This window comes from Pecten maximus, chromosome 19, assembly GCF_902652985.1.
Source record: "Pecten maximus chromosome 19, xPecMax1.1, whole genome shotgun sequence".
In the NCBI taxonomy this organism is placed as follows: domain Eukaryota; kingdom Metazoa; phylum Mollusca; class Bivalvia; order Pectinida; family Pectinidae; genus Pecten; species Pecten maximus.
In genome coordinates this window covers 7,209,595-7,234,115 of record NC_047033.1, presented here as the reverse complement: position 1 = coordinate 7,234,115, position 24,521 = coordinate 7,209,595, and the positions used below count along the sequence as shown (strand labels likewise).

Here is a 24,521-nt window from a genome sequence, read left to right as displayed (position 1 = left end):
CAAATTGATTACATCTCATAATGATACTGTGTCAAGTGTGTATTTTATCAGGAATACAAAATAAGCATTTAATCCACGAAAATACACTTTGACATTCGACAAAATGATGACATTTCTTTATCAATTATATCAATTGTTGAATAGAAAAAATAATACTCCTCAACTCACTGTTCTATCAAACACCCAGATATATATGAACAATGATTTGATTCAGGAGCCTTTATGTAAAATGTCTCATTCTGTTGGTGACATAAGACAAAGAATGGTGATATAAGGTGCATATTTGTTTGTTTTGTCATCTCCAGATCTGTAATTGTGATACATCTTAATTTAAAATACAATATTTTTCATGTTTCAATATAGAATTTAAATAAGTTTCCGAATGCTATTTCAGAAAGTGCAGAAATGGCCCAATATAGTTACATATCATCACAGCGCTCTTTGCTATATAAATCCGTCATTGATGTCTATCATGAGAAAGCAGACCAGTTTCCAGACAAAGAGATATGTATTCATTGCCTTCCTGATGGTTCGCGGCAAGCTGTTACGTACGCTGACCTGCGTGCTAAGGCGGAAAAGGTTGCCAAATTTCTACGGGTGTCAAAACAGGGGATTCTGTCGGCATACTAGGACCTAATTCAAAAGCATGGATAGTTGGCGAAGTTGCCATTCTAATGGCTGGAGGGGTGTCGGCACATTTGGCAAAACCTGGATCTTTGAAGGAAATGTACAGTTTCTTACAATCAGCTACTTGCAAAGCGGTTCTCTTGGACCCTGATGGGGATGATAGTTTAATGAATGAAATAAAGGCAACGATGGTTGTATGTAGACTCTAAAGCTCCGTGTATAGTCCTTTTGAAGAAATGGACGGGGATGAATATACCCGACATTGAAATCATTGGAAACGAAAATGAAGGAACGCAGGGGTTAATTCCTAGGGCGGATAACTCTGAAGGAAAGCGGAGTGCTTGGACTTTGGAATAACATTATAAAAGAAAAATGTACCAATGCATTATTGATGCCTTTTACTATTTTAGATCTTCTTGCAAACGAACAAAAATATTGAGAAGCAACTATTGTTTAAAGACAATGGTCACAGGAGGACAGATAATAGGTTCACACATGGCTGATGTTTGCGGGAAATTTTGTAACACGCTGATTGCAGGGTATGGCTCAACGGAACTGTCTGTAGTGGCATTCATTGAAGTGAAAGACAACATGGAACTAGGAGCGCTTGGGTCTCTATCAGACGGAATGGAGGTAAAAATTGTTGACGAAGATTGGAATACGGTACATCGGGAAGAGCTCGGGGAAATCTGCATCAGATGCCCCTGGATGTTAAAGGGCTATCGAAACGTACCAGTGACCGACCGTATAACCCTCATCGATGGATGGATGAATACTGGAGACATCGGATTTATAAGGAGTGATGACAGCCTCTTCATCAAAGGCAAAGTAGAAAATGTCATAAAACGAATGACTCTTACAATACATGTACTTTCTGGAGATGTGGAGGAATGTATCACGGAAATACCAGAAGTTAAAGCTGCTGTCGTGGTTGCAGTTCCGGATCAACGGGTATACGAAGACGTGTGCGCATGCGTGGTTCTGGATCATATCACTGGCATAACTATGGCGAATGTCGAGTTGAATTGCAGGAAAAGGCTTGGTGACACCATCACCTGTGATGCTCCTACGTATTATTTTCGTTTTGAAGCAATATCCAGACTGAATTCTGGGAAACCAGGTAGGATGAAAGTCAAACAGCATGCTTTGGAAATGCTTGATATCTCATAAGCAATTACTGAAATATGAAATTTCTCATGTTTTTTTAATGACGAATGCATTCATGCTTTTACAAACGTACATTGTAATCGAACATTGATGTTTGATGTAAACGTTTTTAACATTTTCCCTGCTTTGTGCATCGTAAAAGCAAGACCCTTTTAAAATTTGTTTGTGTTATCTATGTCTATTATCACCATATGTAAATGACCCAAGTATCTATCTCTATCAGTAATTCCCAATAACTGTTCGGAACATCGTAGTTGTAACATTGTGAACAGAAAGATTTGGGAATAAGCTGTGAAATGTGTTTGTGTTTTTCTTTTTGGTTTTATTAGGTTAATCATTTGCAAAAGGTTAAAATGCAAACTACGGAGAATTACAAATATATTTCTACGTGCTACAGTGTAGTAGTATATTGTACTAATCGGTGTTGGTTTAAGGTGACATTTTCGAAAAAAAGAAATGGTAGTCATTAATTCCTTAGGAGCTAACACCTTATAAATGCTAGGTTTTTTGTCAGATCTTCTAATTCATTCAATGATACAGAGTAAAATAATTATTGCTGTCATTTGACCATTGTAATATGATTTTACGGTGACTTGTTTAAAAGAGAAAAGATATTTGGGACATTCATGTGTGTGGGGTCTTTTATGTTTTTATAAGCAGAATCATTCTAATTCCATACTCTATATATACAGAGCAGCATTTTTTTTTTTTTTTGTAATTGGTGAAATGTAAGAACAAACAACGACTATCTATGCAGATTTTAGGAGATCTCACATTTTCAATATTTGAATTCTGAAGTTTACTTTTTTATGAGCGAGTTCCCATAAAACAACTTTAGTTAATTTGGTGATGCCTTATAAACTCACAGTGTTGATACAGCTAGATATATCTGTGCAAAATATGATATATTTCTTTTATTCTAGCAAGTATTACAGTAGATAACATATTTGATGACTTATGTAACGACGTCTGTGACACTGTAAGAAGATGATTTTACTCGGAGGATAAGTAAGTCAAATAAAAAGTAATTAATGTGGAATATATAATGTCCCTGTCGACACATACGAGACCCTATACCATATCGAGGTGTGTTTAGTTTGTTCGGCTCTAAATATAACAGGAGAAGAAAGATGCATTAACCAGACCAGGACTCGAACCCGAGCCCTCCGAACTCTACACGGACGCCCTAACATTTTAGCCAACTGATAATCGGCATTTAGCCCATCAGTTCTGTTACAGATTGAATGGCGCTGTTATTTCTTTGCATACTGTATCCGGTCAGTTAATACATATTAAAGTAGTACATTGTACATGTTCCTTAAATACTACCAGTTTTGAATGACTAATTTTGTATGTATAATACAGTTTTGTGGAGGGTATATTGTGTATAATACAGACCCGTGTACGTTCGCAGTTCCGATTTAAGCGTAGCGTTTCCGTAGCACTTCCGTAGCATTACCGTATCACTTCCGTACCATTTCCGTATCACTACCGTAGCATTACCGTACCATTTCCGTAGCACTCCCGTAGCATTACCGTACCATTTCCGTACCATTTCCGTAGCGTTTGCGTCCACTTACCGTAGCATTACCGTAGCATTTGTGTTTACCTATGTTCACTCGCTGACCGTCTCATAACCGTTCGGTAGAAAATTTTGCGGAGTGTATTTTTTATCGAAACGAAATTTAGTTAAATATACTTACCGAACGTCACTAAAGCATAGTAGCGACAGCAAATAATTTAATAAGGAGGTGAGAATTAAATATATATGGTTATACATCTTTCTGTATCTTTGTTTAGAAAAAATAACACTCTCACAAAAAACAAGTCAAGTCACATGGTCCATCGATCTTAGTGTGATAAAAAAAATGGCGGATCCTAGTATAGTAGTCGACGCATTACGATGGAAACGAAGATGAAGATCGTGTCAAATAAACAATATTTCCTTTACTGTGCTATAGTCAAACCTTTCAAACAGTTCCATGTAATATGCACTGGTCAGGCTACATGTATAGGGTACAAATGGTCCAGACAGTATCACACAGGTAAACTAGGGTAGTTAGACTTAATTGTCAGCGATGATACAAACAACACAGCATGTTGTACACTGGTCAACTAAAGGTACGGTATTCTGTGGACCAAGTGATACTAGGTGTGAAACGTAGAACAATAAGAGATAATTATGACCTACAGATAAGGCTATAGACTGCTTCATAAAACTTGGCTTCCAACATTAATGAGAATGTCATCGTGATCTACGGAGTTATTCATTATTTATTTCAGTTTTAAAACCCAAAGGTCTAATCACAAAATTGATAACAAATTGATAAAATCAGAGACCGTAGAAATGTGATATATATTTCTCTCGGTAAAACTACGACAGGAAATTCAAATCTATATCTTCGGATCATATGTGATATATATGTATGTATCTGATAAAGTATAACAAGAGTAACTTAATTACAAAGTAAGAGCAAATACGGTATATAAAGTGCATACACATGTGAAATAGAACTGATGTCCTAAATAGAAATCATCCAGATAATCAAGTTAGTCTTGTTATGAACAGTAAAAAAGAGACTTAATTCTGAAAACAAATCTTCGTCCGACATAAATCTCTCAAGTGAGACGTTAAAAAACTGTCAGGAATATGACAAACGTAGTTTTAATTAATTAGGACTCTTTTAAGAACATTACAATTTCTTACAATAATCCAGAATTTACAGGGATAAAGCAGGGTTGAGCTACTCGACCTAGTCAAAAAAAAGATGTGGAACTAAAAAGTTAAATTATCCTGTACAAGTTCGATCCAGCAGGCTATGTAAATATTTGAATAAAAATATATGTATTAATGCCTACATACCAGACTAGGTAAATTGAATTGTGTACAAAACATGTAATATAGACTATGATCGTTTACTTTTGATTTAAAACACGTAAGAGATGTAAAAGAGAGGGTGAATCATTTGAATCGCGTAGTTTAAGGACTGATATCATACAGATATTTTTGTTCATCACCCTAACATCATCGTCAAAGTTGGAATAGCAAAAACTTTTCTTCGTGGCAACGTTGCTTTACTTCATTAAGAAACACATCCGCTGCTAGTTTGATAGAATTTTATAATTATTGGTATGCACAAAAAATATTTGCTTTGGTGTCTTTTCTAAAATTGTTTATTGAAGAAAAAAAAAAGAAAAAAAAATAATAACATACACACCCACACACATACACAGATTTAAATAACAGTCATACAAGACACTTGTTAATACATCTATTATAAAAAGCATACATTTGTAATTTAAACTCTTGAGATGGCGATGGTTTCATGATATATGTAAACTGAATAAATTTCTATTTTTACTGTGAATATCTAAGATTTGTTATAAGTAGCCTCTATAAATTAATTTGAATCATTATTGTATAAGTCATATTCAACTTGACATTTTCATATTTTCTTTCATGAAAGTAAGAACAGGCTACTGCTATAGTTTAAACTCACTCAGGTGTAAAATTTGACATTTTGGCCAGGTAATACAGGTAAATTTCTGTATGTTGGCTAAGTGAGAATAAGCCATATTTGGACCCCGGGGGGTTAATTGGGGACAGGTCATCTGGCCAGGTATACCACGTGCCAGACATAAAAGAGCTAGACTGATCGGCATCTTAGAGGTAAAGTGTGATAGGATGCATGTCCTCAAGGCAGTGGGGATGCATATTGCGCCCAGTTGGCCATTGGCAACAGGCCTTTCATAGATGTTTGGCTTCAATGTAATGTACATGTCTCAAGATCTGTCGACAGAACATACAATGTATAATATCATATAGATGACTTGTACTGTAAAAAAACCTTTCAAGTTGAGAATAACAATGTAAAAGAAACTTTAGTAAATTAACATTCAATTAAAATTTAAAATATTAATATTTTGTCTGACAAAATATTTACATGAAGTATATGTACACCTGAGTCAGCCATTATTAAGGCTCTGACACAAACTGATGTATTGTAATAGAAGCATGTAAATGATTAAAATGATCGCAAACAACATCAAAATTAATTTCAAAAGTAGATTCTTCACTCTACACTCTTGAAGTCTTTATATATTGAATCAAAGTATTACCGGGTTATGTCCTTTGTGATAATAAGTTTAAAAAAAATATATTGTGCACTAATTATACGTTTACTTCAGTACCTTAAATCTCGTGCACTCCTCACTTCTCCTAGGGTGCAAAGGTTAACTGATTGTCACTCAACTGTAGTTGTAGTCCATTAATAAATATTTTCAGAGTGTTATCCATTATCACGTAAACATACAGAGTCTGCTCCATTGCAGACGTGTGATATCAGAGACATATATATGTCTCTGGTGATATACACGTATTTGATTGCACATGTACATTGTATAGTCTTAAGTATATAATTATTGATGTTTTGTTTTTAGTTTTTATCCCTCTCCAAGCAGCCAGAATTTCCTCTGATCCGACATCAGACTTTTAAACAAATCGTCAATGCTTACACACCATTAATATTACCAGTAATTGTTATATATAGACTTGCCAGGCATGTACATGTACTTGACTTAATCGTCCCCCTTACTTGTTGCCATGGGTACTAATCCCCCCCCCCCCCCTCCCCACCACCATCAACTTCACCTGATGGCCATGGATATACACTTGATTAGGAGTCACCGGGCTCAGGTGTGTAAGTCATAACCACACCTGGTCAGTTTCTCCTTTTAACAATTAGCCCTAGGCGGGTCTATTCATAGCCTGGTCAATCTGTGTTCAGAATTCTTGATCTGTTTACCTGTACCTAAATTAACACTTTGATACAAGTTTTACAATTCAATTAGTTTATTACTTAAACCTTACGGTTTATCAGTACAAATGCAGTGAATAAATGCAGTGAAAATATAGATAAATACATAAAAAAAAAACCCATAAAGTTCGGACACACAGAGACAACACATACGCGACCGCAGCGCTAGTGTAGAGAGTGATTTTATTTTAAAATTAAATACTATCGTCTTTTGTTGCCGAGAATAATAAATTATGACCTTAATATTTCTGGTTTCTAAAAGTTGTACAAATTCTCGCAAACTGAGGTTTTCTATAGTAGTACAGTTTGATAAAACGTTCTTCCACTTCCCGATACAACATTCACTCCATCAGACGCCTTTCACTGTCGTTTCTACGAGTTCGCTTCGTCTAGGATCCGCTTTTTATAAGAACCAGATAATTTATTCAGAAACGGTCGATTATTTGTGAGCGTCAACCGTAGCATTTCCGTAGCATTACCGTAGCATTACCGTAGCACTTCCGTAGCATTACCGTACCATTTCCGTACCATTTCCGTAGCATTACCGTACCATTTCCGTAGCACTTCCGTAGCATTACCGTAGCATTTCCGTAGCGTTTGCGTTTAAGACGGAACAGCGAACGTACACGGGTCTGTACATATAGCTTATAATTTGCCTTTTATGTTTAAGCTGATGTTTGTCATTTAAGGTTTAATAATTGATTTCATTGTTTTCCGCATCAATGCCTTTTATTGTTAACCGGTGCCACCAATATCTGGTTTGACTCTTTATGACATGCCTAGTGGTTCCGTTTGAATACTCGATATGACTATATGACAAGGATATAACGCATGTTTTCAACAGTATTGTCATCAACGAAACAGAAGACATTTCCTCACATACTTCACAGGGTTATCCGGCCCTGACTAGGGAAAACATAATTCGATCTAATAAAGGAGGTATATACAGCTAAATGACGCCTCTCATAATAACGTAACGTCATCATTTTATGTTGATAAACCAGATTGTAAGTGATTACGTCATCAATATGACGCACATTCCAAGAAGCACTGTAGAAGGCGCGATGAAAGACTTTCATAGAAAAAACTTACATGTGCTCGCAAGCATGTGAGAAAAATAATCAAACAAGGATATATTTACCCTCGTGTAAGAGTTTGGCTGGCCGGCACACGGCAAGTCTCGTGCTGACTGGCCAAACTCTTACACTCGGGTTGAGATATCCCTCTCCATGGAACAGACCCATATTATTCACTCTCCGCTATGAAGCATCTGGTCTTGTTCACATTGTACAATTCCAGAAGTCTAGTGTTTTCAGAGATGGGCGAATAACTCTGAAGGAAAGCGGAGTGCTTGGACTTTGGGATAACATTGTAAAAGAAAAATGTACCAATGCATTATTGATGCCTTTTACTATCTTAGATCTTCTTGCAAACGAACAGGAAATATTGAGAAGCAACTATTGCTTAAAGACAATAGTCACAGGAGGACAGATAATAGGTTCACACATGGCTGATGTTTGCGGGAAATTTTGTAACACGCTGATTGCAGGGTATGGCTCAACGGAACTGTCTGTAGTGGCATTCATTGAAGTGAAAGACAACATGGAACTAGGAGCGCTTGGGTCTCTATCAGACGGAATGGAGGTAAAAATTGTTGACGAAGATTGGAATACGGTACATCGGGAGGAGCTCGGGGAAATCTGCATCAGATGCCCCTGGATGTTAAAGGGCTATCGAACCGTACCAGGGACCGACCGTGTGACCCTCACAGATGGATGGATGAATACTGGAGACATCGGATTTATAAGGAGTGATGACAGCCTCTTCATCAAAGGCAAATTTGAAAATGTCATAAAACGAATGACTCTTAAAATACTTTCTGGAGATGTGGAGGAATGTATCGCCGAAATACCAGAAGTTAAAGCTGCTGTCGTGGTTGCGGTTCCGGATCAACGGGTGTACGAAGACGTGTGCGCATGCGTGGTTCTAGATCAAAGCACTGGCGTAACTATGGCGGATGTCGAGTTGCATTGCAGGAAAAGGCTTGGTGACACCATCACCGGTGACGCTCCTACGTATTACTTACGTTTTGAAGCAATACCCAGACTGAATTCTGGGAAACCAGACAGGATGAAAGTCAAACAGCATGCTTTGGAAATGCTTGATATTTCATAAGCAATTACTAAAATATGAAATTCCTCATGTATATTTAATGTCGAATGCATTCATGCTTTTACAAATATGCATTATTATCGAACATTGATTTTTGATGTAAACGTTTTTAACATTCTCCCTGCTTTGTGCATCGTAAAAGCAAGACCTTTTTAAAATTTGTTTGAGTTATCTATGTCTATTATCACCGTATGTAAATGACCCTGAATCTATCTCTATCAGTAATTCCCAATAACCGTTCGGAATATCCTAGTTGTAACATTGTCAACAGAAAGATTTGGGAATAAGCTGTGAAATATGTTTGTGTTTTTCATCTTGATTTTATTAGGTTAGTCATTTGCAAACGGTTTAAATGCAAACTACGGTGAATTACAAATATATTTCTGCGCATACGCGTGCTACAGTGTAGTAGTATATTGTACTAATCGGTGTTGGTTTAAGGTGACATTTTCGAAAAAAAAAATGGTAGTCATTCATTCTTTAGGAGCTAACACCTTATAAATGCTAGTTTTTTTGTCAGATCTTCAAATTCATTCAATGACAGAGTAAGATAATTATTGCTGTCATTTGACCATTGTAATATGATTTTACAGTGACTTGTTTAAAAGAGAAAAGAGATTTAGGACATTCATGTATGTGGTGGCTTTTATGTTTTTATAAGCAGAATTATTCTAATTTCATACTTTATGTATACAGAGCAGCATTTTTTTTGTTTTTTGTTGTTTTTTTTTTTTTTTTTGTTATTGGTGGTGAAATGTAAGAACAAGCAACGACTATCCTTGCGGATTTTAGGAGATCCCACATCTTCATTATTTGAATTCTGAAGTTTACTTTTATATAAGGGAGTTCCGATAAAACAACTTAAGTTAATTTGGTGATGCCTTATAAACTCACAATGTTGATACAGCTAGATATATCTGTGCAAAATATGATATATTTCTTTTATCCTAGCAAGTATTACAGAAGATAACATATTTGATGACTTATGTAATGACGTCTGTGACACTGTAAGAAGATGATTTTACTCGGAGGATCAGTAAGTCGAATAAAAAGTAATTAATGTGGAATATATAATTTCCGTGTCGATACATACGAGACCCTATACCATATCGAGGGGTATTTAGTTTGTTCGGCTCTAAATATAACAGGAGAAGAAAGATGCATTAACCAGACCAGGACTCGAACCCGAGCCCTCCGAACTCTACACGGACGCCTCAACATTTTAGCCAACTGATAATCGGCATTTAGCCCACCAGTTCTGCTACAAATTGAATGGCGCTGTTATTATTTCTTTGCATACTGTATCCGGTTAGTTAAAACTCATTAAAGTAGTACATTGTACATGTTCCGTAAATGCTACCAGTTTTGAATGACTAATTTTGTATGTATAATACAGTTTTGTGGAGGGTATATTGTGTATAATAAATATAGCTTATAGTTTGCGTTTTATGTTTAAGCTGATGTTTGTCATTTAAGGTTTAATAATTGATAACCTATGGTATTTCATTGTTTTCCGCATCAATGCTTTTCAATGTTTACCGGTGCCACCAATATCTGGTTTGACTCTTGTTGACATGCCTAGTGGTTCCGTTTGAATACTCGATAAGACTTAACCAGGATATAACGCAGGTTTTCAACAGTAGTTTCATCAACGAAACAGAAGACACATGCTCACATACTTCACAGGGTTATCCGGCCGTGACTAGGGAAAACATAATTCGATCTAACACAGGGGGTATATACAGCTAAATGATGCTTCTCATAATAACGTAACGTCATCATTTTACGTTGATAAACCAGTTTGTAAATGATTACATCATCAATTATGACGCACATTCCAAGAAGCACTGTAGATGGCGCGATGAAAGACTTTCATAAAAAAAACTTACATTTGCTTGCAAGTATGTGAGAAAAATAATCAAACATGGGTCTTTCCCGCAAACAAGGATATCTTTACCCTCGTGTAAGGGTTTGGCTGGCCACGGCAAGTCTCGTGCTGACTGTCCAAACTCTTCCACCCGGGTTGAGATATCCCTCTCCATGGAACAGACCCATGTTAGATTACGTTATTCACTCTCCGCTATGACGCATCTGGTCTTGTTCACATTGTACAATTCCAGAAGTCTAGTAATATTCCTTTAATCGATTTCGAGCTTGAATGATAATGTCGGTATTATTTATTCCCTTTTATCTACACTGTGGCTTCAACTACTGTACCTTTATGGTATTCAAATGTTTGTAATATTAACTTTTATATCTGTAACTTAAGGTTCAAAATCAACATGTGAACTAGCAGAAATACATTTGTAGCGTGGTATTTACCTTAAAATTAAACAAATATTAAGTAACTGATTTCTGGTAGGGACTAAATATTCTTTACAACACCCATCTTATCATAATAAGGAAATTAAATACTGTCAACATATACATTGAAGCGGTAATCTTATTTCAGCGATTTTACTGTTAGCAGAATTTCGGTAAATGTTGACTGCGCTAATGGCGTTTTATAAACAATGTTTACAATGGAAAGCATTGTCGGTTCGCTAGTCCGTTTATTTAGTTTTTTGCGCTTGAATATGAACACGTTAAAATATGAACGTTTACATGTACCTTATGTTATAATACATAACTGTCCTTCAAATATGAATATAAAAACGTATTTGATTCTCATCTGTACTTATTGTTCTTTGATTTTCTCTTTAATTATCCAGTTTGAAACTATTGCTATTAGTTGCAGCTGTAACATATTCAGGTAATGTATTCAATATTGTCACTGTTCCTATTGAGAAGGTTCCTAGGGCTAACAGATTGTGCGCTTGTTATAATTTAGAGGAAATTGAAGACGAGTATCATTTTTTACTACAATGTCCATTTTACTCTGATCTTCGTCAAAAATATATTTAAAATTATTATTACAGAAAGCCAAGTGTTTTCAAATTAGTCAAATTATTAAGTGTGAATAATGTAAAAGAACTTAACAAAACTGGTAAATGTATCCATTTAGCTTCTAGAAAAGGGGCAGAAAAAGTTAATAGTTAAATATTATTTTGCATACTAATGAGATGCATAAGCTTACAATATCATGTTGAACACTCTCCGACTATGTAACTGTTTTATTGTATATCTATGCATTACCATGTTGTTATCTTCACTTATGGGCCGATAGGTCCTTGGAATAAATTGAACTTAAACGCATTGAATATGTATAATGTACCCATAATGGACCCCAGGTTACCTTGCACTTTTACAATCCAATGACATACTATCTGTGTATTTCACCATGTGTTAAAACCGAGCCATTTCGGGAACTAGCATCATTCTAAAAAGAAAACAAGTTGTTTATCCATTTGTCTGAAAGGTACTGCTAGCAATATTTTACCTGAATATTGATTATAAATACCTAAAAATCATTAACACATGTACCTACGCCTCAGAAGAGGTCTGTTGTTACATAGGGTAGCTGAGTTTGCAGCATGAAAGTTATAATCTAAAATGCATTTTTACAATTCAAGTATCGGACTACCTATTTTTATAATTCTTTTATTTTTTGACGATTTTAACATATCAGAAATACAATAGACATATATGTATAGGAGTACCTCTGTAAATGTCATATGATTACCCATGGATAAGTATAATTTCGTACCTATTACCTGTTTTGAGATAAAAAAAAAATAAAAGTTTCTACTTATTCTCGATGTTAACGAACCAACAATTTGGTTTATTAGGACGAGTGGGCAAGCCTTTGTTAATACAAGAGTGTTCTATTTTAAAAAAAACACAGGTTAAACCAAAGCTAATCTCGCAAATTCCCTGGTGTTTGTAAAAACTATTTCAATAGCAAGTAATATTTACTAAAAGTCTGATCGTGAACTTTAATAAGGTTCCTTTCCATTCAAACTATGTATAATTGGGAAAATAATAACTATGATATTTCGGCTTGTTTTCCCATCCTATTTTCTAATTTTTGTGTGTAATGATGTTGTGTAATGAATACATAATGTTTAAACTAAACATTCAACATCACACAATTGGACTTCGATAAATCTAATTTATTACTTAAAACAACCACATGCTCTTTTTGCTTCGAATGTTTTATAAATACGTACCATCAAAACCACACAAAAACTTTTTACATATAACAATTAAAACACAACCTATCCCACTGCGATACCTAATGTACGATTCTAGAGACATATAGGTTGGTCTATACCCATACAATCACATGATTATAGACGCGTCTACTCGTCACTGGACATCAAATGTCCTGTAATCAATACAAAAACTGCACTATACAGGGCGATTAAATTGATACACTATATTTGCGGTTGTATGTAAGTTATATGTTTTCACGTACATGATAAAAAACAATACAAAATGTTACTTAAAAGTTGTATAAAATACTAGTACGTTGATACGAAGTCATTGAAAAACATTGAACAATAAACTTATCAGACATCAACGAAAAGGGATTATAATTAATTGTCACAATGCGTTCTTGAACAATAAAAGATTCACATAATTGGAATATTTAATAATGCTTTCTTCGTGACTATTTCAACGTCACATCCGTGATGAGAGTCATAGAGTATTGATCCCCTACTTTCACCGTGCAATGAGTCAACAAATGTGAATGGATTTTCTTAAAACTTGCCAACAAGATTAAATTATTTATGGGCTCGGTCTGATGCGATTGCCTCTTCATTGCTGCAAAATTTAACGGATTTCCTTTAAAATTGTGACATGTTACAACTTTTATGCCTTAAGTGTTAGGCCAAGTTCACTTGCCCCTTATATGGGAGTTACAATGTATAGCCTCTTGATTAACTAAAACGTAGTTTTCTACCGTTTCCGCGATGTAACTGGAACAGTTGAAAACAGATTTTTAAATAACAATTTTATATGCCTTAACGGCTATGCTAGGATCTATTGCCACTTTTGCCGGCCGTTATTCTTTTCCGAAAGTATTCAAAATTAAAAAAAAAAAAAACAGAATTCAATGTATTAAGAGCTCATCGAAATTTTTGGTAGGATTTGGTAATGGTAGATGATAAGCTTTGCAAATTCAGCTTACTTTATCCCTTTATGAAACATGAATTCTCTGTAAAAGGCTTTATTTTTCCTTCGAGTGTCAAGCAATACATTATGGCTCAGCGAAATTTATCGCTCTGTCGAGCAATAATGACACATTTATTCCTAACCTCATACACGTTTACCTACACCATGTCTGGATAGCAAGGAATATAAATTCAACAACTTTACTAGCTGGTTATAATGGTCATGGCATATATACTGACATTATTATAATGTTGATCTTCTCAAATGTTAGCGCGTTCGATTTGGAATATATTAGGTCATGATCAATGATGACGCCTTTACAATAATACTTTCTTTCTGTAGAAAACAATGTGCAGAAACTAAAATAACTCCAACATTTTGTCGCCAAGAGCTTTATATGTATGCAAGTGTACGACCAGACTTTGATTTATGTATTTCCAAAATGAGTTGAATTCGACACTAGTAGTTTTGGCGTTAAATGAAATAAATGCAAAGATTTTTTTTCTGAATGCCATATGAAGTTATTTCGATATGAAGCCGTGTGTCCAGGACATGATCATTTAGCTTTAAGAGAGTGTTTGAACGTATGTGGGTGTGGGTGTGGGTGTGGGGGGGTATTAATGTTGTGGTTTATAGCCCCACCCACCCCCACCCACCCCATCCCCCACCCCACCCATCCTAGAAACATATAGTTATGCTATTATCTGTTTCATTTGTATATTCGATTTACATTCAAATTTAAATAAATTTGTTAAATTCTTATTTCTATTTCGCGTTTTCATGTCTAACGGCTTTCTCAATAGGATTTGATTTTGAAGCTAACACTGGTTCCCTTCCATTCAAACTATGTATAAGTGGGAAAAAAATAACTCTAAGATTTCGGTTTGTTTCCCATCCTATTTTTTAATTTGTGTGTGTAATGATGTTGTGTAATGAATATATATGAACATATGAACCAGCATGACTAGTTTTTGTACCGATAATTAATTGAAAAGAAACCACTGTGAAATATGGAAAATTTAATCAATTAAGTCTACTTATTAATGGGGGGTTCGTGTCTTAAATACAATCTAGTTTGACAAGATGACATTACGTAATTAATATATGCGCTTTATTTTTAATAATATGTTATAATTAAACAGGAAACAAGTAATATTTCACATAGATGCAATGACTTTATATTTACACGCCGACAGATAACAAAATGACATAAGTGAAAAAAAGGAAATATCGCGATTTTTAAACGCATCTGAATCTATGCTATATCTCCGCTTAAACAGAGAAATTAATAGAAAATGTAAAAAAAAAAAAAAAATACAAATAAAAACAACAACAAAACAATACGAAACACAAATTTAAAAAAAAGAAAATAAATAAATCAAAAACTGTAACAAATCAAGAAAGAAATAACAACAACAAAAAAACAAACAAAAAAATTAACTGAAAAGTCTGGTTATCTAACGCGCTTCATTAAATTTGCCTTTGTCCAGTTGGCATTCATTAGCCCATAACTTCCACCTGAAAGCAGTTCAATGCTTAAATGACAAGTATTAATAAGGATAATTACGTGGTTGCAAGGTAACCTCTGAATACATGAATGTCCATGTTGCTAGCAACTTAAAATAATTAATTATGTGCTTTAACTTATTGGCTATGATCGATGCATAATCAAATATCTTCTATTTAGTCGGCCGAAACATATCGTCAATATCTCGTAAATTACAGCCATGATAGCGAAACTAAACAACTTCTAAATAACTAAGTTATTTTCTCATTCATTAATTCGACCTGAGAGTCTTTTCCTGAAACTAGGCATCATTCTGTTCACGAAAACAGTAGATAGTACTTGACAATGCATGGGGAATGTAAAGAGATTCTAAAATGTTTGGTTCATGTTAGCCGATTACAAGGCAAAATCAAGTCTAGTCCGGCATTAATTGATAATAATCCTTCTCTTGGACAAAGGGAAGGGCGAAAACCGACAGAACCACAGGTTAATGACAATGCATTATGCAATGTATATTAACACTCGTCAGAGAGTTTGTGGCGAGGTCAAGAATCTTTTTTTAACGATAAATCGCCCACATCTTTTATCCTGCAAGTCAGGAGAATGCATAAAAAGCACTCGTAGTATAAAAATATATCTGATTAATACTGACATCATTAATAACATCGTATTATAAATAATCACTTACTAACCAAAACTTACATGATAAGACTAAATATAGAGGTGTAACACAGTATAATTTCTTGATAATAAGATATATATCATATAGGGCGGAACGCAGAAATATTTCTTTCTAATTAGTTACGTACAATAGAGATGGAATACAGTAGAATTTTTTACTTTTCAGTTACAAAATATAGAGTAAAAATACAGTAGAATCTATAACTAATTAGTTACCTCCAAAATATAACGTGGGAACACAGAAGAATGTATAACTAGTTAGTAACATTCGAAATAAAGAAGCGGAATAGAGTAGAATGGCTTAATAAATAGTTAAACACAAAATATAAATGCGGAATAGAGTAGAATGTCCTAATAAATACTTAAACACAAAACATAAAGGCGGAATATAGTAGAATGGCTTAATAAATAGTTAAACACAAAATATAAAGGCGGAATATAGTAGAATGGCTTAATAAATAGTTAAACACAAAATGTAAAGGCGGAATATAGTAGAATGGCTTAATAAATAGTTAAACACAAAATGTAAAGGCGGAATATAGTAGAATGTCTTGCTAAATAGTTAAACACAAAATGTAAAGGCGGAATATAGTAGAATGTCTTGCTAAATAGTGACACACAAAATATAGAGGCGAAATACAGTAGAATGTCTTACTAATTAGTTACAAAATGTATTCGCTTTAAAATGAAGAGATAAAAGAGGAGAGTGATATAAAAGTATCTTACTTTTGGATTTTTAAAAAAAATATACAACAGTCTATTCTTACTTCAAACTTTAATATATCTAAATTAGATTACACTTCCTGTTTTATTTTTTTTTTACTAAGAATCATTAATGAGGAAAGGTGTGCAGGATGACATTTGTTAAAATGTCCATGTGTCATTTTAGATTACTCAGCTCAGTTAAATGGATAGTAGTGTTATTATAAAATAAAGGTTAATCTGCATAAGGACATTATAAACCTGTTAAAAAATTGACGATATCTCTTACATAACGCCTAACTTTTATATTTGCATTTCAAGAAAAAGCATTACAATATACACATGCCGTTAAAATATGGGAAAAGCGTACCTGAGGCGACTTAGCCTAGTGTGGTAAGAGTTAAGGACAAAGATTTTCGTTTTCCATCATTGTACACTAAACGTCCATGCATGTACATTTACAGCTATACAACCAATTCAACCCATTCCGTCTGGCCCGAGTTGGACTTGCCCTTCCTTGGTCAATAAGTAGAAACACAGATTCCAACCATTTATGTCATTACAACGCTTCTGTTTCCAATAAAAATCCTAGAATCCAAGTAATGAGTTTTGCCCCGTCGACATGTTGTCAGCTGTAAGAAGCGTCGTCTAGTTTCGGAGTGCAGTGAGAGTGATTAAATCCGCCTTCCAAGCCTGAATCTCGCCGACTCACTGACTGACTGACCCACTGACGCACTGACTGACTCACTCACTCACTCACTCACTCACTCACTCACTCACTCACTCACTCACTCACTCACTCAATCACTCACTCACTCACTCACGTGGTATCAGCAATTATTCATGACAATTGTCAGTTAAAATTATTACAAATGCAACTAACCCGGAAATGGATTTTCGTTGAAATTGCATCATTTTAAATAGAACTATTGGTATCCTAGATCAATTTCATATGCTGAATCGAATAGGTGTTGACAATTTAATGAGCTAGGACAATTGTTCTGTCAAAATTATGATCAAAGCAATTCATCAACCCTGGCATCAACAAAAACAATATCCTTAACATATATTTCATTAGCATTGTTGAAATTTACTAATTAGTAAAATGAGTGATAAGGTCCTAAAACGTTGGTATTTGAGTGATTTGAAATGTGACAAGTTAGCTAGATGGTGACTAAGGAATCAGAGTCAACCTGTTACCTACTACTGATACGGACAATACAGATATTTTGTTGATGTTTTATCTTCATTTCCATCGCCAAATCAATTCCTGGCCTCATAGTTCCATATTTTGTCTCTGATTTACCTTTACATGAAAATGGCAAGCTTATTGAACATTAATGGCGATAGTAAAATAATATTCCTGAAGGCCTTAAAGCTGTACTATTGCGCCATTGGACATTATCTTATTACCAGTTATTCAGTCATCAGTATAGGGAAGCGCCGGCCACTTAACCCCAGGTGAAGATCTGGAGGAGAAGACATATATGATATATGTAAAATTCTTACACAAACTACCTTAGTTGTCAAAGGAGTAATACTTTTCCATTTCACTCGGGGTTATGTGATGGGCGCTCTAACCGACCGGGGCCTCATTCAGAGAAATTACGTAAAAAAGTAACTCTTACTTCAAACTACAAACTATTTAAGTTATCAGAGTAATAATTTTCCATTTCACCCGAGATTTTGTGGCCGGCGCTCTAACAGACTAATCTGTCTTGGTCTCATCCAGGTTATACGTGTAACATAAATCTGACACAAACTACAAACTACCTTAGTTATCAGAGTAATACTTTTCCATTTCACCTGAGACTTTGTGATTGCCGCTCTAACCGACCGGGGCCTCATTCAGGTTAGACATGCAAAATTAACTAATTAACAAACGAAAAAATATCTAAGTTATCGGGGAAATAAATTTCACGTTTAATTTTTCAACAACTGTTTAAAGTTATTTTGACTTTTTTTATCGGACTTTCCCCCTACATTTCTTTAATCTTAGCTACAAGCATCCTCCTTATTTAACGAAGCAGTTTGATATACCAATTTGTTCAAAATTACATATGATTATGAGTGTTCACTCATGTTTATTTTGTATAATCCAATAAGCGTTGAATTAACACAAAGGTAACATTTCTCTTATATATTGTATTTGTCATATTAGTGTATATTGACATTCTCCAGTTGAGAAGTTTTATGTCTTTGCCGTTTAATCGAAGGAAGATAAAAAAAAAACAGCCACAAGTTCTTATATATCAAATATATTTGAACTTGTGGCTGTTGTTTTTGGTCTTCTGTCGATTAAATGACAAAGATATAAATCATATTACAATTCAATCTGAGATGTACGGAAGCCCATTAATTATTACTTTTGCATTGCATTCGATATCAATGGGCTTCCCTAGATATGACTTTGCAACAGTTTATGGATGGCTTCGAATTATACGTATAACACAAGGAGGGTTGGTACTTACACAAAGACACAGTACAGCACTTCGGTGACCAAATAAGCGTGCTTTATGCGCAGCCGTGTCCAGATCCCACTGGCGAACTGTCGCATCGTCTCCTCCAGTATACAGAAGACGCCTATCCAAATCAATTTTAATACATAGAATCGGAGAAGGATTTGTGGTGAACACCAAACTTGTTTCCCCAGTAGCACACTTCCAAGCACGAACGGACCCATCACCGGAACCGGTTAGCAATGTCTCTTCTTCTGCTATTAAAAACGTTGAGTTGATAAGTTTCGTATGTCCTGTAAGTGTATATAGACATTCACTCGTTGAGAAGTTATATATCTTTGCCGTTTTATCGAAGGAAGATGGAAACAACATGTTCTCATATACCTCAATGTTTTTTATCATACAGCTATGGCCCTCAAATGTCAGCAAGTGTTGTGCTGTATTGAAATTCCAGTTCATAACTGTTTTGTCTCCGCTCCCTGTTACCACATATTCCTCAAGAGGTAATATACACGTAATATAACTAAGGCATATACAGTTGACGCGCCTATCGTGTTTTTCATCATAAGTAAACTCCGGATACGGAATCGCTAATCGACTGGTTTTGGACGTCTCACCGTTTTCACAATGTGTTTGATCTTCTTTGGAACTTTCAGAACCCATATTTCTCAAAACAGTCTTTCACACAGAAATATCCTTATATTTGCAGACTAACAAAAGCCGTGCTTTACCATAACATTTTGCTATGTACATGTATGTTCCTTCTGGAGATCAATTTGGTTCCCTGTCCTTTCTACAAGTGAGATGATAGTCTGTACGGAGATTCTTCCAAGCGTCTATGACCTAGCAAACACCACTTTTAAAATGATTATTTCATTGATGTGACAGTCCTATGATTCAATACATATATGTACACCAATTGTTTGAATTAATACTTCAGCCTTAGTTGTCTTGATTATAGAATGATATTTTCCCAGTTATTTCAGGCTTGTTTCGACCTAACAAACAATACCGTTAGTATTAACTGATAGTTTCACCATCTTATTCCGTGAAGTCTTCGATCTCTTGAGCTCAACCAAGTAAGCCTACTCCACTGAACCGATATATGCACCAGTTGAACTCAGTCAATTCCTTCATCTAATATTCCCTTTGACTTTTGTCTTCGATATAGAATATACATTTCCTGTAGGATGAATAGAAATCTCTATTAAAAATTCCACTCAGGTTTTCGACCTGGAATAGACACTTTCTGTAGGAGGAAGGATAAATATGTACACACAATATTTCACACAAGTTTTCGACCCAGAATAGACACTGTCGCTTTCAATAGGATGAAGAATAGATATCTACATAAAAAATTCCAATCAGGATTCTAAACTAAAATAGACACTTTCTGTAGGATGAAAGAAATATCAATACGCAAAATATTCCACTCAAGGTTTCGACCTAGAATAGACTCTTTCTGTAAGATGAAGAATAAATATCTACATCAAAGATTCCACTCAGGTTTTCAACCTAGAAAAAACTCTTTCTGTAGGATTGTAGGATGAAGAATAGATATCTGCAGAAATATTCCACTTAGGTTTTCGACCTAGAATAGACACTTTCTGTAAGATGAATAATAAATATCTTCAACAAATATTCCACTCGGGTTTTCGAGCTAGAATAGACATTCTCTGTTGGATGAAGAATAGATATCTACACTAAATATTCAACTCAGGTTTCCAACGTAGAAAATACATTTTGTTCAGAATAAAGAATAAATATCTTCAACAAATATTGCACTCAGGGTATCGACCTGGAATATACATTTCCTGTAGGATGAAGAATAGATGTCTTCAACAGATATTCACACAAGTATTTGAACTACAATAGACACTTTCTGTAGGTGTAGAATACACTGGGAGACACGAATGTCCTAGTTTTTTTCATATTTTCTCCTAATTTAGAATTTTTCACCAATTTTACCAAATAAGCACTAATTTAGCACAGCACAGACTATTTTTTTCAGAAACATATCTAATTATGAAATTCACACACTAGTTTTTTGTCTTCAAGCCGAATTTTGTGAAATGTACCTAATACTTCTGTGATAGGCACTAATATTGTTTTCAGTGTCTATTATTTCCCTCAATGTCTACAAAAAGATGAATACTATCTAATTCTCTCGTTACTGTCTAAAACTAGGTGATGTGTCCTATTATTCTTCTCTTTGCCATATCTGTATTAGTCTCAAGTGTATCTTTGAATAGTAATTTACTCCGGATTTTATTTACCCAGGACAATAAAAAAAAACAAATTCATAAATTCTAAAGTTTTAACTATTTTATTTAAAAATAATTGATAGTATTATATAATATCATTATATGTTATACAAAATTCCTAAAGCAAATGAAAATTGATATTATGTTACACTCTTTAAAATAGCACTTCAATTGCTAAACATGCTTCGGTTTGCCCAGGTAATACACCTTCACGCCTGAGTGGGCCTCCCTCAGTCCCCTGCTTTACTGGGAAATATTAACACCTATATATATTAAACATGTTTCATTTTTTGTTTCTCCCTGTAACATTGTGACCAATATGATAATTCAATGAATATATTTTCTTTTAAGTGTAACTGTTGAACTACGATATTTGTCACAGTGTTTCAACGAAAAATGAAACAAACAAAAAATTAGAATGGGTAATTTGTCTAAACCTTATCTGTGTATCTGGTGTTGGTTGGTATTTACCTATAGAGCAAAAAAACTTTGGGAGGCTCACTCAGGCGTGAAGGTGTGATATCTTGCCAACCTGAAACAAAAGTCAAGGATAGTAAGGGGTAGGCTTCTTTTGTTTCGTGATTAAAGTGTCACTTTGTAACAGGGTCTTATTTTTTGAGTTGTTTACTAACAGAAAGTGATGACATAAGTTACTTTGTGATCTGAAATAGGTGATTTGATCTGCTACCATAGTTTTCTTATATTCTACTATATGTATGCTATCACTATGTCCTATCCAACTTTAATATGAGATGATGTTTTCACAATTTCTCCTAATGCATATCATAACCATGATGAGGTACGGACAAAAGCCCCCCCCCCCCCCCCCCCCCCCCCTCCTGGAAAGAAATATATCATTAAAGACTTCATTGTTTCTTTGATTTTAATCATTCCTAAAATTAAACTTTTCTTATTACAACGAAGAGCAACATGTTTGGTTAGGCACTTATCATATTATAATTTGAGACACTGCAAATAGGGATCAAATGTTTATTGCTTTTGTAGGCATTTCTTTGATCATCAATATTTGCAGTATAATAGGAAGTCAAAAATTATGTGTAATCAGTAACAATATGTTCATCATGGAGAGTTTTCCTGAATTTTTTAGCTTACTTAATAATATAAAGTTTGAAAAAATAAATTATGATGTTTAACCACAGACATATAATGCTACACTGACATTGAACCAAGGACCTTCATTTTCCACACAATTATTCTCCAAATTTCAGAGATAAAAACAACAATATACATATATAGTTTCTGTTTTTCAAAAGTACAGATTTATATAAAGTATACCAGCTAAATTTCTAAAGCAGGGGCTTCTGTCCGGGGGGGGGGGGGCTAATGTCCGGGGAGGGGGGGGGGGGGCTTTCGTCCGAAGGGGCTTTTGTCCTAGGGGCTAATGTCCGGGGGGGGGGGGGTTGTCCTACATAACCTGAAAGTCCTATGCATGAAATGCAAAATGTTGCTACTTTGAATATATACAGTAACTACGTAACTATATACTATTATATTACTATTTATACTCATAAAGTATGTTGAAAGATAAGCTATTAGCCGTCATATTGTGTTCATGATGCAATGAAATACAGTGTCACAATGCTAACTTGAAAAGTGTGAACTATCCACTTCTGTCGTGAGCTGCATCATTGTATTATCCTGTATACATGTACCACTGTCGCTGACTAATTGTCAGTATCTGCTAATCTATTGTGTTATCAAAGATAGATATTGCATTTAGTCACTAAAACATATACAATATTGTGATATATACGTCTATGATTATGTTCAATATAACAGTTTGTTCTCCATTTTTCTGAATAAATCCTTTAACTGATGAAATATTCATCAGCTTTTTGGGTAGTTCTTTTCATATCACTAAACTTTAGACGTATGTGTTTTAATTTTCACAAATAAATTATCACAATGATGAAATATTTCCCTATTCTGTCCTAATTATTTCAAGACCTGATATCAATCAATTAGGTAATTATATAAGATAGCTTCATGGATGAGCGCTCCAGGCCAGGGCTAGCCACTGAGCTTGTCGGTCAGGTATTACTGCTGTCCAGGTAAGGTAGTATACAGCTAGCAGTGCTGTGGTGTTGCTGTGCCATAAAATAGCCCGAGGCAAATCTGTCAAAATTAGTCCTTGTCCCAAGAAAACTAGTCGTTTTCTCCAATTTTAGATACTGTCCAATAATTCTAGTACCGACAGTCAAAATTGAAGAATAATAGGACACATCACCTAGTTTTAGACAGTAACGAGAGAATTAGATAGTATACATCTTTTTTTAGACATCGATAGAAATAATAGACACTGAAAACAATATTAGTGCCTATCACAGAAGTCTTAGGTACATTTCACAAAATTCGGTTTGAAGGCAAAAAACTAGTGTGTGAATTTCATAATTAGATATGTTTCTGAAAAAAATAGTCTGTGCTGTGCTAAATTAGTGCTTATTTGGTAAAATTGGTGAAAAATTCTAAATTAGGAGAAAATATGAAAAAACTAGGACATTCGTGTCTCCCAGTGATATATATACTTAAAGTATTCCACTCAGATATTTGGCCTTGAATAGACTTTTTCTATAGGACGAAGAATAGATATATATACTCAAAATATTCTACTCAGGCTTTCAACGTAGAATAGACACTTTCTGTAGGACGAAGATCAGAGATATTCTCATAATATTCCACTCAGGTTTTCATCATAGAATAGACACTTTTGTAGGACGAAGAATGGATATCTGTACCAGTACTAGTTATATCAGGCAAGTCTTCAACACAAGTCCTTAATAATGACGTAAGATTGACAACGGGTGTTTTAATGAAGTCTCCTTTTTAAGGAATCATTGGAAAGGTGTTGGACTGTTTGCGTGGCTTCAGTCGTAGTAAAGCTCTACTCAAATAGAATATATGTAAAATAGTTACATTTATTTTGTTAAAATAAAACTATAATAAGTTAAGGACATGAACAGTTACTTGCCATTTGAAATCTTGAAAATAATTCCAATCTAGCATAGACACTTTTTCACAAGATGTCGTGATACAGTACACTCCTCAC

The 24,521-nt window shown here is 34.6% G+C and overlaps 2 protein-coding genes across 2 annotated transcripts; both read left to right on the top strand.

Annotated features, from left to right (window-relative positions):
• The first annotated feature begins 1,122 nt into the window (after positions 1 to 1,122).
• LOC117318074 (4-coumarate--CoA ligase 1-like) lies at positions 1,123 to 1,797 on the top strand. The gene has a single exon (XM_033873075.1). It carries the CDS (start codon positions 1,123 to 1,125, stop codon positions 1,795 to 1,797), a length of 675 nt encoding a protein of 224 aa, XP_033728966.1.
• A 6,320-nt stretch (positions 1,798 to 8,117) lies between these two features.
• On the top strand, positions 8,118 to 8,786 carry LOC117318073 (probable 4-coumarate--CoA ligase 3). Its single transcript, XM_033873074.1, has one exon. The coding sequence runs from the start codon at positions 8,118 to 8,120 to the stop codon at positions 8,784 to 8,786; it is 669 nt and encodes a 222-aa protein (XP_033728965.1).
• The last annotated feature ends 15,735 nt before the right edge of the window (positions 8,787 to 24,521 follow it).

Coding starts and splice junctions, on each gene's coding strand:
- LOC117318074 (XM_033873075.1), top strand. CDS start 1,123: ATGGCTGATGTTTGCGGGAAATTTTGTAACACGCTGATTGCAGGGTAT.
- LOC117318073 (XM_033873074.1), top strand. CDS start 8,118: ATGGCTGATGTTTGCGGGAAATTTTGTAACACGCTGATTGCAGGGTAT.